Here is a 14349-nt window from a genome sequence, read left to right as displayed (position 1 = left end):
CTTGATATGATATCAAAATGTTTAAACTGAGTTCATCCATAGCTACTGTTCACTAGGTTTCCTGCTAGTTGCGCCTCTGAAGAAATATAATTTACCATTTCTCATTTGTCTTGATATATAATAACTGTGCTAGTTATGTTTTCATTCACTCTATCTTAAGTGGTACCTATATTTATTAATTTGAGCATTACATTATTGTCATGGCCTTTTAGTCGAACTGGCCTTTAGTTGCAAAAATTGCCTATTATGTGAAGTCTAAGATGTGGTGGCACTGCGGGTTAAACCACAGAAGCCTCTGTGCTGCAAGGTCAGAAGACCAGCAGTCGTAAGATCAAATCCAAGCAATGGAGTGAGCGCCCGTCGCTTGTCCCAGCTCCCGCCAACCTAGCCGTTCGAAAGCATGTAAATGCGAGTAGATAAATAGGTACCACCACGGTGGGAAGGTAACAGTGTTCTGTGTCTAGTCGTGCTGGCCACGTGACCACGGAAACTGTCCACAGGCAAATGCTGGCTCTACAGCTTGGAGATGGGGATGAGCACCGTGCCCTAGAGTCGGACACGACTGGACTAAATGTCAAGGGGAACCTTTAAGTACTTAGCATAACAGTCCCTTTTTCTTTGCCCGTTCCTAAAATTGATAGATGGCCTACTTAACAGGAAAAAGGGATTAATCAAGTCAGATTTGAGTAGATTATTAAGATTTATTGGCATAGGCAGGTGAAGTCTAACATTACCATTTTAAAAGAATAGCAGGGACTGTTTTTTATTTATTTGAAGTATTGTATGTTTTAGGAAGAAACAGATTTATTAAATATGCTTGTAGACTTTTTTAAAGCACAACATAAAAGCAACTTAATGTATGTGTTAGAAACTACAGTGTGTTAATCTGCAGTACATGACCCCATTCTTTTATTTCATGCAGTGGATTATTTGTGTGTTCAAAGTAACAAGCATCCACCCAAACAGCAACTCAGGATTTTCATACAAGGGAGGCAGGAAACTTCGTCCACTCATTCATGTCTGTAAAAGTTAATTTTTTCATGAAGCAGACTGAAAGTTTTTTGTTACTTAGCAAAAATATATACAGTAGTGTCACATTGACAGATTGAGAGATTAATTGTAGGTAATGGAGAATCCTACTGGAAATTCTAATATATATGTGCAGTTCAATAATTTAAAACAAATAGTTGATAAGTAAATCAGTGGATATATTTATATTTCTTATCTGCAGTTGGAAAATATTAAAAACATTAAAAGAAAATAATCCAGAAAAAACCCTATTTTCACATGTATTGCCAGAACTGGCCACTAGAGGGAACCAGAGACTGTGCTGTAAATACTTGTTAGTGAAAAATACATACAGTGGGGTCTCAACTTACGAACTTAATTGGTATTGAAAGGCAGTTCTCAGGTCGAAAAGTTCTTAAGTCGAATCTGCATTTCCCATAGGAATGCACTGAAAACCATTTAATCCGTATCTGCTCTTTTCGTCCATAGAAACTAATGGGAAGCTGCTATTCCGCCTTCTGCCACTAGAGGGGGATATTTTTTTCTTTTTTCCTTTTAACCTAAGATGACTTAGCTTTAAAAAAAAGGGAAAAAAAAGAGTTCGTAACTCGAATCTAAGTTCGTAAGTCGAGTCCATATATTCCTATGAGAGCGGTTCGTAAGTCGAAACGTTCGTATGTCGAGCCATTCGTAAGTCGAGACCCCACTGTAGTATGGTCTCTGGCCCCTTCTAGTGGTCACTTTTGGTAATGCATCTGAAAATAATAGTTTCTTCCCCTTTTTTTCTTTTATCATTTTGTTTGTATAGTAGCAAAAACTATATATATCCCCAGTGGATGGGGGGAGGGCTTATGTATTTCCAAAAGCCTTTTGATACATAAAAATGACTATAAGAACACTGAAGATAATTGCATTTCCCAATGTAAAGAATTTGCTTTTCCACCACAGCTTATGTTCCTTGTCAGTAATAGAATATATAAAGTCTTCATTCTCTGGGAAGGTGCTTTGCACACAGGTGATACACAAGTGACCAATTTGTAGCAGTGTGGTTGTACAGTAAACTGTAGTGGAAGGGGCATAGATAAGTGTACTAGAATTCCACCATGGCGGCAGCAGAGTACATAACTTTAGCAAAGAACACTGCATGGTGCCAGGTGTCATTGGTATTGTTGACTGAAAGATACAGAACATTGCATTTTGCTATCTCTCTGCACTAATTAGCTTTATTATCTCAATGACAGGAGGTTATAATCATAATTCCTCTGTTTTCAAAGTAATAGAATATAATTTGATGAAACTTCTTATATTAACTGTAAGATAAACAGATGGCTGCAGTGTTCCTTTGTGCAGCAGTAGTGGTGGTATAAAAAATTAGGGAGGCTTGGCAAAAACTGAGGTGGATGCACAAAGGAAAATGATGAACTGAATTCTTCTATGTTCCACATTTTGGACTGGAAAGTATTTTACTTGAGACCACAACTACATGAAAAGTGCAACATCAGCTGTAGTTTGTCCTGATTAGGTAATGAGTAAGCGGTGGTGGGATACTGAAAATCCTTTGAAACACCAGATTTTTTCCTTAGGATCAAGGAATAGTAAATGCCATTTTTTTAATTCAATTTGCAGCTCCGAGCAGAGGCCAGTGGTTCTAACTTCTAAATCAAGATTTATCTTTTCACTCTCCGTCTTGGACCTGGACCTTAAGCCATATGAAAGCATTCACCATCAGTACAGACTTGATGAGAAGATAGTAAACTACTATTTGAAGAACACACAGGCCAAAGATGACTCGCTGATGTCAAATCTCTTGAAAGAAAATGAAGACTGCACACTAGTTCTCCATAAAATGTAACTGGGTAAATATTTATTAAATGTAGAGATAGGGGAGAATTAAATTATATCAGTTTAGTGGGTTTTTTTTTTCAGTTGTGCTTTAAATCTAGATGCCTTTCAGACACATGGAATACCACTCAAACCAACCTGAAGGAATGAATTTATTGTAAAAAGAGAGAGACATGCATATTTTGCAACAATTAGCAAACTGCTTGCTGTGAAAGTAGTAGGTTCAAAGCAATCTATTACCCTATGAAGCTTAGAAACGAATGTTTTCAACTTAATTTTCAGTGCAGGGAGCCACCATTCCAATGAGGCATACAGATGCATTTCTGTGAAGAATATATGACTTGTTGAAAATAAAAAATTAAAATAGGCAGATGAATTCACATTTCAGATCACTGTTGAACTATATGTGGCACACAAGTGCTGTTGTCTGGTAGTTTCAATATGAACAGAACTGAATTTTTCATCATCATGTGAGAAGATTCTAAATATTGGCTGCTCTTGAAACAATGGTTGTTTTCAAATTTGAATTGAAGTAATGCAAGCAGACTTACAAAACAAAATAAACTTACTGGTACCTAGGTCATAGGGAAAAATTACCTTACTTCAATTGTGTCGGCTTAAAACTATCAAAACAAGCTCTTCCTTAACTAGGAGTTACTTTGAGAGATTCTATAGGACAATTTAATTGCAAACAAGTTTTTTCTAACAGCCCAATCTGAGCACAATTGTTCTCATCTATTTTCTCCAGTAATGATTAATTTCTTAAAAAATAGTTAATCCTTGTGCCTCTTTAGTGATAAGATGCCTTCCAATAAAGTAAATCACTCTAATGCTTAAAGGCTTAAACGTCTGGCTTTAATTTTTTTCTTCTAAATTGTAGATTTTATTTTTCTTTTCATATTTTGCTGAGTTCTTTAAGCATTAAAAAACACAGCAGTTTGGTTTTCCTGGGTTTGCAGAGAAATTATCTCTGTTTCTATGGATCTTAATTATCCTCAGCAAAGGGTCCTTTTGTCTGAAAGTACCTGTGCCTAACTTGTTGCTGCCTTTTGTACCAAAATAGGAAACAATGGAAATATACATTAGGTTGGGCAGAATGCTGGGCTCAGCCTTTCCTCCCTGTCTTTACCCACCACAATGGGTTTGACTTCTGCAGGAGTAGGAAAGCCACTCTTTTTGTATCAGCTGTGTGATGTAGAGTCTGGAATCAGAACTTTGGAAGTGCTGATCTCTTCTTACTGCAGAACAACAGGAGAAAATGGCATAAGGTTTTTTTTTAGTGGCAAGCCACTATGTAAACCTTACGGCAAGTGAGTGAGAGCCTCTTCTGTGTACAAGCTGTGGGAAACTTCAGATTCATGCTACTTCAGCCATTCACATAGCAAAATGGTGTGAAGCCAAAGGTGAGTTGTACCGATGGGATGGCACTTCTGCTCAACCGAGGCAGGCTCCCCATTTCTTGCCCTTCAGGTGCCGCAGTGTCATGCTGTTGCAAGAGAGTCCTTTGGCCCTCAGTAATGGCTTTTGGGGAGCAGGAGCCAGGAAATTCTCACTGAGAGAATGGAGTTCTGCTTGTGCGTCTCTGAATCCATCCTGGCTATGGCCATTTAGAAGCACTTTCTTAGGTTCTGACCGCCTTTTTCTTGTCATAAATAATAGGATTTTCCTATACTTCTGAAAGTATCTATCCCTATGACTAATATTTTCTTGCTATACCAATTAAGCTGCTACAGTAATCTTAACTGTAATGGTAAGATTATGAAACTTCATTGCTCTGAAATATTTTCTCATGGATACCACAGAATTCCTAGTTTTGTGAGTATCTTCAGTGACTTGTACCCATTCTGCCATTAATTCTGAAACCAACCCCGCCCCCCTTGGTATCCATCTGGCTTAGTTACAAGATTTTTGTCATACTGAGGTTGCACACGTTCATATTATAGTTTGTCAGATATTCCAAATATTAGTTCTGGCATAAAACTTAACCTTCCTTGTTTACATTATGACTTAAGAGTCTAGTAAACCTGCCATGCCCGATGACTGGTTATACAAATTCAGAAGTATATTATTGGGAAAGCTTCTGTGGTGTTAAGAGTTAATCTTACTGAAATATTAAAACTTCTGGCCTGTTCACCATTAAGAAAGAAAGCTTGTCAGCTCTATATATCCATAAATAACAAACAAAACAAGGAATTAGAAGAAATAGCTGTAGAGCAATGTGCATTTGAGTTTTCATACTATTAAATTCATTTAATCAAAGAGGGCAAATTAAGTATTTATATTGTATAGTTAGGGTGACAAGTGAGTTAAAATGCTGCTAAAAGTACTCAGTTTGGGGCTTGAAGACTGATTACAAAACACTTGTAGGAGACACTTACAAATTTTGCTTTTCGAGGAGACTGTTTCAAACAACAGCAAGAACTGTAGCTAATTTAACAGCGTTGCATTAAAAATTGTTATCAAAACTGAAGGTTGCAAGAAAACAGTTTGAAAAAATAAAATAAAAACACCTGGAACAAATTATATACTGTGTCATTGCTCTTTCTTGCTATTTTTCTATAGTCTTCTTGAATCTTAAACCAACATGTTGCATTTGTAAATCATACCTTATGCTTTAATCTGTCAAAAAGTACCACAATTCTTTCTATGGGAGAGGTGTGAGAAATCTGGTTTTGCTTTCAATCCTTCATTATGGAAGTAATTTTGCTACTTTTTGAAATTTTTTTGTATCATACACTTTATTTCATTAAACCTTTCAGCATCATTGACTAAACATCACTGTTGCATATATAGCTGTGAATTAAAACTGCCACTTTTTATAGACTTGAATTTATCTGGTTGATCTGAAGAACTTTTACAAAATGCTACAGAAAGGGGAAAACCACTTTAATTCAGAAGGTTAATTTTTAAAATGAAATTCATTCAACTTGTCTCTTATTATTTAGCATTTTGTATTTAAATGGCTATATTTATTTGTCTGACAATATATAATTTTATATATATATATATAAAATTATATGTGCCATAATTGTGCCATAATTGTACAGATAGCATGTTTTATGGGTATGGTTTCTAAATGGAAAATAACTTAATGTTTATATGCAATAAAATAACAGATGCATAACTTATGTACTGGTGCTTATTTTCCTTTGCAAATTGAGTTGATCAGTGTTTCGATGGAGGCCTCTATCCCAAGCACATGCAGTAGGCTTCGAAAGCAGTATGGAGCATTTGATATAAACTTGTTGGCCTTTTCAACTGTAAGAGGAAAAAGATATGACATTAGATTCCCTTCAACTGTACAACTGAGTAGCTTTCTTGTGTAGCAGTACAAGTGATACAGGACTCTCGCATTTCTGATGCTGGTGAGGTCCAATAGTATGCTTTAGAATTTCTAGGTACTGAGAGAAGAAAACACTTTCTGTTAACAGTAGCAGTATGTTTAACTGGAAACTATTTCTATCTGTCATTAAGATAACCAAGCTTGCACTGTTTAATGATGAACAGGTCAGAATTGCAAATCATCTTCATGCAACTCATATTTCGGTAGTACAGTAATAGATATAGCAAAATAGTCCTATTTGTTGTAAATCAGCTGGTCATGAAACAAGGGAGAGGTGAATGAAAGCTTTCCTAGCTCTTATAATCATGGCACTATTTCAGTCATCCTCGGATTAAAGTCAACCACTTCAGAAATAAGGAGCACCAAAAATGTCAGCATTTGTGCAGCACCTTGAAATGTGTCAATATATTAGCTGCCAGCAATCCTTACAACAGCAAGCCCAAACTAGTGATGGTGTAGAGAGATTCTCTTTCCATACTCTTCTGTGGGCTGGGTAATATCAGAAGATGCAGCCCACTGTCTGTCATCTTAGAGTCATGTGGAAATTTCCCACTCAGCACTTGGGCTGGGAATCATTTCTCCTTCCCCTGGAGGAGGAGAGCAGAGGAACAACCTGGCTCGTAAAACTCAGATGGTGCTTCAGATGCCTGATGAAAAAGGCTGGCTTCGCTCTTCAGCCTTCAGTTTAGTGGAAAGGGGACTAATTTGGGACAGTTGCTTTTTCAAATATCTCTATTACAGTCTTTCAAAAAGTGACATGTTTACATTCAGTGTCTCTTACATTCAGAATTGAAACAACTGAAATTGTTATAGCAAATCAATCACACAGTGGCTGAAATCCTGTTCAGCACTTTACACTGCATTAAGACTGATGATTTCATCAGCCATGGTGATTTTTCCAATTTCAGTATTTCAAATTGCACCTTCCAGAAGGTCCTGAGGCTCCTTTGGGATCCCTTTCACTGTAGGAAAGTAATTGGGTGGGATGTTTCTTTAATGTCTGAAAATCATTGCCTGGTAAAGTCTAGCCCACATTTTATAGCTTGGCCCAAAATTATCATGATATACGTTACTTGAAAGTCTTGTTGAAATCAAGATACACTACATCAACATCATTCACCTCCTCTACCAAGCATGTGATTGTGTCAAATAAAGAGATAAGATTTGTTTGGCACGGTTTTGAGAAACCCTGCCTGGGTCTTAGTAACAACTGTGTTTTCTAAATGTTCTCAGACTATCTGTTCACCTATCTTTTCTAGTATCAGTGTCAACCTGACTGGCCTGTAGCTACTGAATACCTCCTTTCTCCTTTTTGACAACATTTGTCCACCTCCAGTCTTCAAAGAAATCACCTATTCTCCATGAATAAGTACAGAATATAGACAGAGGCTTTGACAATACATTGCAAAATTTCTTTAGTACTTCTGGGTGTCAAGCTGTGTCTTGCAGACTTGAGTTCATTTAAAATAACTAGGTATTCCTGTGTCACCTATCAACTTAACTTGGTAGGAGTTAAACAGGGGTCAGTCGTTTGATGTTCCAGTAAAAAGTAAGATGAAAATGCAATAGAAGGTTGCATCAACGGAAATATAGTGTCCAGGTCAGAGGAAGTAACTGTAGCACTCTATTCTGCTTTGGTCAGACCCTGCCTGCCCTATGTCCAGTTATGGGCATCACAGTTTGAGAAGTGTATTAACACATCAAGAATACTGAGACATAATAGAAATTTAATATGGAGGGAAATGGTATTGTCGGAACATTTTAATAGATTGGAGAATCCTCTTTAAAGAAAAAATTGCAGAAGAAGTAAACAGAATAACTAATCCCTTTTTGAATATTATGTTAGAATGTTGGAAAGAATTCATATATATATTGAGTCCACATATCTCACCACTACAAGAAGTAGTGGAGACTCAGAGCTTCCCCCAAATCCTTAAAACTAAACTTAATATATTAGATATATTAGTAGAGAAAGGGTTAAATACTGTACAATAAGGGTTTGGATGAAAAAGATGAAAGATAAAAATACTATAAAGGAAATCTTGGGAGAGGAAGAGGGGATATCTTGGTTAAATATACTCCAAATGGAAAGTTGGGCAAGGGAGTGGACTAAAAAAGTAGGAGAAATTAGAAGACTAAATTTGAGGAGACCATAGAGCAAAGACAAGTTCAAGAGGAAGAAAATAACAGAAAGGGCACAGTAAGTGTGATTTATAAGATTCTAATAAATGTTGGATATGAAAAAGCTATGATGAAAAACCGATGGCAAGAGGATTTGGAGGAAGAGGTTAAAAGTGAGGATTGGAACAAAATATGGTCACAAAGAATAATGAAGAATATGTCTAAAAGGGTAAAAGAAAATTGTTATAAGGTTGCATTGAGATGGTACCTTACCCCAGTAAGATAGAATATTATAAAAAATGTACCATCTTAATGCTGCAGATGTAAAAAGGAAAAAGGAAGTTATTTACATATGTGGTGGACTTGCAAAAGAAGAAAGAATTGGCATTGGTTTTCAAAGAAATCAGAGAAAGTATTGGATATAATATTAAAATATCACCAACTATTGTCCTTTTAAATATAACCAAGGATGACCATCTTAAAAAAGAACAGAAAGAACAATAGTTATAATGGTCACAGTAGCAAGACATATTTGCAAAAAACTGGAAATTTAATCTTGAAGATTGGTATAAAGAAATGTGTTTAGCGATAAATGGTAAGCGAACGTAAAGTAAGGAGAGTGACAAAATACAATGATTTTAAAGAGGTATGGAATCTATATTTGAATTATGTTTTTATAAAAGGGAAAGGTCATAAACCAGCAGAAGAATCAATGTATTTTTGGAGTGGAATGGGGTGAAAAGAGATTAAAAGAATATATTTGGTTATCTGATCCCAAGGGTGATGGTGGCACGGGGGGGGGGAGATTTTTGTATGGTATATATGTTAGTATTTTCATTGCTTTTCCTTAATTAATAAACATTTTTTAAAAAGAAGGCTGAGATACGATGTGGTAGCAGTCTTTAAATATCTGAAGTGGAAGTCTTCTGCATCTTCAGACGGTACGACCTGAAGCAATTAGTTCAAATTATAAGAAAGGAAATTTTGATTAAATATTACGAAGAGCTTCATAATACCAAGAACAGTGAAACAGACTACTTTGGAGGGTGAGAGACTCTCCTTCATTGGGTAATATTCAGCAGTTTCTTATCTACCCCAAAGATTCCTAGTCAACAGAAAGCTACCAAAGCTGAATGAAATCGATGTGATGAAAAAGAGAAATATACAGTGAGTAAGCATACCGGATACTGGTATTTTGTGCAGGAGGTCCAAGGCTGGTATAACTTTTCCTTCTTCCTCCACATGTATCTTCCAAACAATCATTAATTCAAATCTGTTGAGGGCAAAGAATATTACATGTCAAAGTGTTCTTGGAAAATTTTGTATGAGGTGAATGGGCACATTGGGCATCTCATACAAATGCACTCCCTTAGCTCTCTCTATGAAGACATTCAGGGGCTGTATTACTGATCTGTGCTGTCAAGTTCTGCTGCTTTCAATTTTCCCCTGGCACTATTATCTTTTCTAGAGAGTTGAGTCTTATCACAATGTGCCTAAAGTACGATACTGTACTGTTAGTTATGTTATTTTTGCTTTTAGACAGAGAGAGTTCAGGCTTGATTTAATCTAGAATGGAAGGACAACCCAAGTTTCAAAAGAAGGCATCCTTAGTCTATGTCTGACACAACTCTGACAAGCAGGAAATAAACTGAACACGCTTATCACGATGTCCTCATCCATTGCTATGTGCTGTCGAGCTACTTCCAATGTAAGAGAATGGGGAAAGAAGTCGAGTGGCTTGCAGACCTTTTCTTTCACCCATGGGGAAGACAACGAAACCGCCTGAGATGAAAGCTGTTGCCTAAAGCTGATCTTACAAGGTTACAAACTCCATTTGGGAACTCACTTTGAACAAGAGCCTGGCCTCAGTAGTAGGGCATGATAATTTGGGGGACTCATCTGTTTCTTCTGCACCCTCACCCCAGCTTTGTAATACGTACCTGATTAAGAGACCTGCAGGACTCCAAAGGTTGCCTGTTTGTGAGAATCTAGTGGTTTAAGCATGCAACTAGATGGTATAATACCGCAGGATTTGCTTACAAAGTGAGTGAATTTGAAGTACTTTTTACCAACTGCATGATAGAAAGGGCAATTCAATTTGGCCCTGCCCTTTTTGCTCCCAAAGTGGCTTTTTTCTTCTTCTGTGGCACTGGGTGGCTTCTACACTTTTGAAGCTCGAACCTAATTTGAACAGGCTTTTTCCTGTATGGTTAGTTGTGAATGTGGTGCATCTCTGCTTGTGGTGTTTGGTGATGTATGCAGTTGGGACATAATGCTCACGGTAAAATGCAAAAGCAAAGCACCATGATTTTAATGTGGGGGAATTGGCTGCTAGTTCTGAATTCTGTCAAACGTGGTAAGCTTCCTATGATGTGGGAAGACCCTATTGCTCTGAAGCAAATGCTGTTTGAATTTAGCAACCTTTGTATGCTGCCTTTAAGTGGTTTTGGCTGGGAATGACCTATCTGGATGAGGGGGACTGTCAATCAGTCCAACAACAATCAAATGTTCCCTCACTGCCTCATATTTTGAAGAGAGCCACAGTAATCTAAGCAAGAGATATTCCTAGCTCTTTTTTCCCAGTCAGTGTTGGTCATTAGTCAGTTAGTCATGTAATTAATCAATATGCAGCTATGAATCAGTTAAGTTCAGTTCATGTAACCAGTCATTTGTTTTTACAATATGCTGTTTTGATCTGTTCAGAACTGTGAGTAAATGAAGCCTTTTAGTTCTTTCTCTTACCAGTGTCTCTAAGTGAGTTATTGAAACAGTAAGTGCCAGCTGAGGAGGACAATACAAAAAGGGAGAGTCTACTCTGGGAAGACTTGGAGCTAACTCTGCTCTGTAGGTTTCTGTAGAGCTTTAGACTGCTACATTTCTCAAAATCTTTTCTACAGAAAAATAACATCGAAAGGTATTCTCAGTCTAAGATTCTAGTACATCAAAAATCTGAACAATAATTTTGCAAAATACATCAAAATTCACACATCAGAATGGTTCTATGAAAGCGACCACCACCTTCCTCTTCCCGTCCATTACTCTTATTTTCCCTTACTTTCAAGTAAAGCATGTAGGAATTACCTAATCTCAGTGCATATGATTTTAATCTATTGGCATGGATTAAACTGAGAAACTGTGACCAAAGATAGTGAAGTTTGTTTCCATGTTATTTTTCTATAGAAAAGTTGTTGAGAAATGAAGCATTCTGAAGCTTTAAATGAGAAAAAGATTTCACAGTGAACCACAAAGGATCAGCAGAAGTGGGATGAGAGGAAGAAATGGAAGGAATGGGGGCAGTGGGCTGCAATGTGACTTGCATGAATGGTGAATGTATGAATGGTGAACCTGAATCAATCTGCAGCCCTTGTGTGAGCACTGATTGAGATTTCTAATGCAATAAAGGCTGTGAATCTAATTGCAGCAACGTATAGTTGCACCTTAATAGAGGTATCACCCATTCTTGTTTCTGGGTTCTGTAAGACTATGTGGCTTTTTTCTTTCTGCTCTGAATAAAGACTTTGACTGGTTTTAGTCTATGCTTCATTCACCCTCGTCCTTCAACACCAATGAGCACTGAAGTTTCCTTCTCTGACACCTGGGGATCTTGCTTAACCCTCCAAACATTTGAAGTGAGGATCTTTTTTACAGCAAAATAAAGCAAGACTCAAACCTGTCGAATACAGGCATAGTCTGCTTGTGTTCTGCTATTATACCATACAAAATTATAGAAAGCTAAAAACATTTTGAGAATTTTAGTAACTTTCTAGCTAAATTCTATGAAGTAAATAATAAGCCTTGTTTTAAGCACTGATTCTATCGAAATCAGGTCTTTCTTGCTTTATATTTCTGTTTTGGAGAGACTTAATTTGCAGATTCTAAGAAAAATCTAGCTTTGCAAAGCTTTTCCTTCTCAAATAAGTGTCCCTGCTTATTTTATTTATTTATTTGACTTCTACACCACCCATCTGGCTGCCAAGCCCACTCTGGGCAGTTTACATGTTAAACAAATATAACATCAAACAACAATTTAAAAAAATAAACATAGTAATTATGATATCAAAATTAAACACGTATACACCAACAAATGTATATGTGTTGTGCTTGATAGAGAACATTTCTATCAGCATCACTTTCATCTGGGAATTTCTGAAAACAGTGAGGTCATTTGTCCTGCCGTTTGATCCACTGCAGGGATGGGCTGGCTTGCTTCTTTTTCCATTGATGGATAGAGCAAACCATCCCATCCCCAGAGTGTTCCTATCTGCACCCTTCTGGGTCTCTGGTAGGCATTTCTACTATTTTGGTGAGGTAGGATTTCTCCATTTTGGTTTCCAGCATGTGCGATTGATGGAAAGAAACCAAAATGAGCTTGCGGCTGTCAAACTGCCTGTCGCTTTCAATTTCCCATATAGTGAAATGGCTTAAGAAGATAGCCACTTCAGGATATTGACCACTTAAACACTTCCTCTGCTCCATGGAAAAGTAAAGAAAGCTAAAAAAAGTTTTTATAATCTATTATGGCAGTGCTGATGTGCTGCATCACAAAACAAACAAACAAATTTTTTTAAAAAACCACCCTGAAAAATTCCTCCTGGAAGCATGGGGAGATAGGAGACAAAGAGGGGATATTTTTTTCTTTTCCTTGTGACATTTCTTAAAGGTCTCGTCAAGAACCTCCTTGCAGCTGAATCCATTGTTGAATACCAGCTGGTGGTGGATTAAGTTATGAACAGATTCCAAAAGAGCCTGACCAAACAGAGTCACCTGAGGTGCAAGGATCGCAAACTTAAGCAACCCTATTTAGCCACACTCCAAATAGCCTATATAGACAAGCCCTTAATCATACCATTGTGTTATTAAAACATGTGCTTCTGAAAACATCAATATCAAGACACTTTGCACCACCTCTTTTCCATCTAATTCAGCTACTTCCCCCTTTCCATCTGGTTCAACTGTAATTTGATTTCACTTGTTGCTTATTACAGTTTATAAAATGACTCCTCAAAAAGCATTATGAAGTTGTCTTACCCAGGAAGCTGAGTGTTTCTTAAGATCATGTAATCTCCAGACATTCCTTCAGGAAGTACAACAACATCAGGGTACTTGATCTATTGAAACAACAAAACAACAATCCACAGTATTATAGCCTCTTGTAAAGGAATATATATTGGAGTCTACAAAATCTGCTGATATGCCAAGTAATTATTAGATATAAAATTCATCTGTGCACCCTAGATCTAATGATATTTTAGTCCCAAAGAACATAAAACTAGCAGCATGTGCTATTTTATTAGGTGAGCTCCTTTCAGATTGTTTCTGGCTGTTCCAAAGGTTCAAGAGAACACATTTAGGGTGGTAGCAATGTGGGTCTAGGGCTTGGCACTCTGGAACAGCAGCAGTGTCTCCTGCTTGGCAAACTGGTCAAGCAGGCTAGTAGCATGATGCCAGCACTAGGCACACAGATTCATATTTGTGCAAATCCTTTGCATGGTCCTGGATGTGCTTTTTAGCTCTGTGGCCAAAGAGAAATGACAGAGAACACCTACATGCCCCCCTTGTAGCAACTGAAGCAGCCCATTCAACTGGGTGAATGCAGGAGAAATAAGCTGAAAGGGGAGTGCGGGATGGGGATTAGAAAAAGAGTTAAGAAAACTGCACATTAGCTTCACCTCCAACTGGATGGAGGGGGACAAACCCATATGAGAACGGGTTCCTCCACTGCACCACCCAAGGAATGCAGCTGTTACTATGCTGTGGGAAAGCCTTGAAAGTTCAGGGAAAAAACAGAGCCAACGGAGTGATGTGGCTACTAAAACGGCAAATGCTATTTTAGGGTGCATTAATAGAAGTATTTATTTTTATTTTCATTTATTTATTTATTCAATTTATATCCCACCCATCTGGTATATTGTACCACTCTACCACAGTATAGTTTCCAAATCCTGCAAGGTGCTAGTCCCCCTCTATTGTGCACTCGTTAGGCCTCACCTTGAGTATTGTGTCCAATTCTGGACACAACACTTCAAGAAGGATGC

The 14349-nt window shown here is 37.4% G+C and overlaps 2 protein-coding genes across 6 annotated transcripts in view; one reads left to right on the top strand and one right to left on the bottom strand.

Annotated features, from left to right (window-relative positions):
* The window catches only part of IPPK (inositol-pentakisphosphate 2-kinase), a 58834-nt gene extending 52856 nt beyond the window's left edge, over window positions 1-5978 (top strand). For all 4 annotated transcript variants that reach the window (XM_020806620.3, XM_078385446.1, XM_020806621.3 and 1 more), the window contains one exon: window positions 2635-5978. In XM_020806620.3, coding sequence (XP_020662279.3) covers window positions 2635-2860 — 226 coding nt within the window. In that variant the 3' untranslated portion in view covers window positions 2861-5978. The remainder of the gene's footprint in view (window positions 1-2634) is intronic.
* The window catches only part of CENPP (centromere protein P), a 225166-nt gene continuing 213801 nt past the window's right edge, over window positions 2985-14349 (bottom strand). For both annotated transcript variants that reach the window (XM_020806629.3, XM_020806630.3), the window contains exons 7-9: window positions 13343-13422; window positions 9496-9587; window positions 2985-6108 (exon numbers count right to left, since the gene is read on the bottom strand). In XM_020806629.3, coding sequence (XP_020662288.3) covers window positions 5990-6108; window positions 9496-9587; window positions 13343-13422 — 291 coding nt within the window. In that variant the 3' untranslated portion in view covers window positions 2985-5989. The remainder of the gene's footprint in view (window positions 6109-9495; window positions 9588-13342; window positions 13423-14349) is intronic.

This window comes from Pogona vitticeps, chromosome 2 (genome assembly GCF_051106095.1).
Source record: "Pogona vitticeps strain Pit_001003342236 chromosome 2, PviZW2.1, whole genome shotgun sequence".
In the NCBI taxonomy this organism is placed as follows: domain Eukaryota; kingdom Metazoa; phylum Chordata; class Lepidosauria; order Squamata; family Agamidae; genus Pogona; species Pogona vitticeps.
The sequence above is the reverse complement of the archived record's forward strand: the minus strand, read 5'-3'. Positions and strand labels throughout refer to the sequence as shown.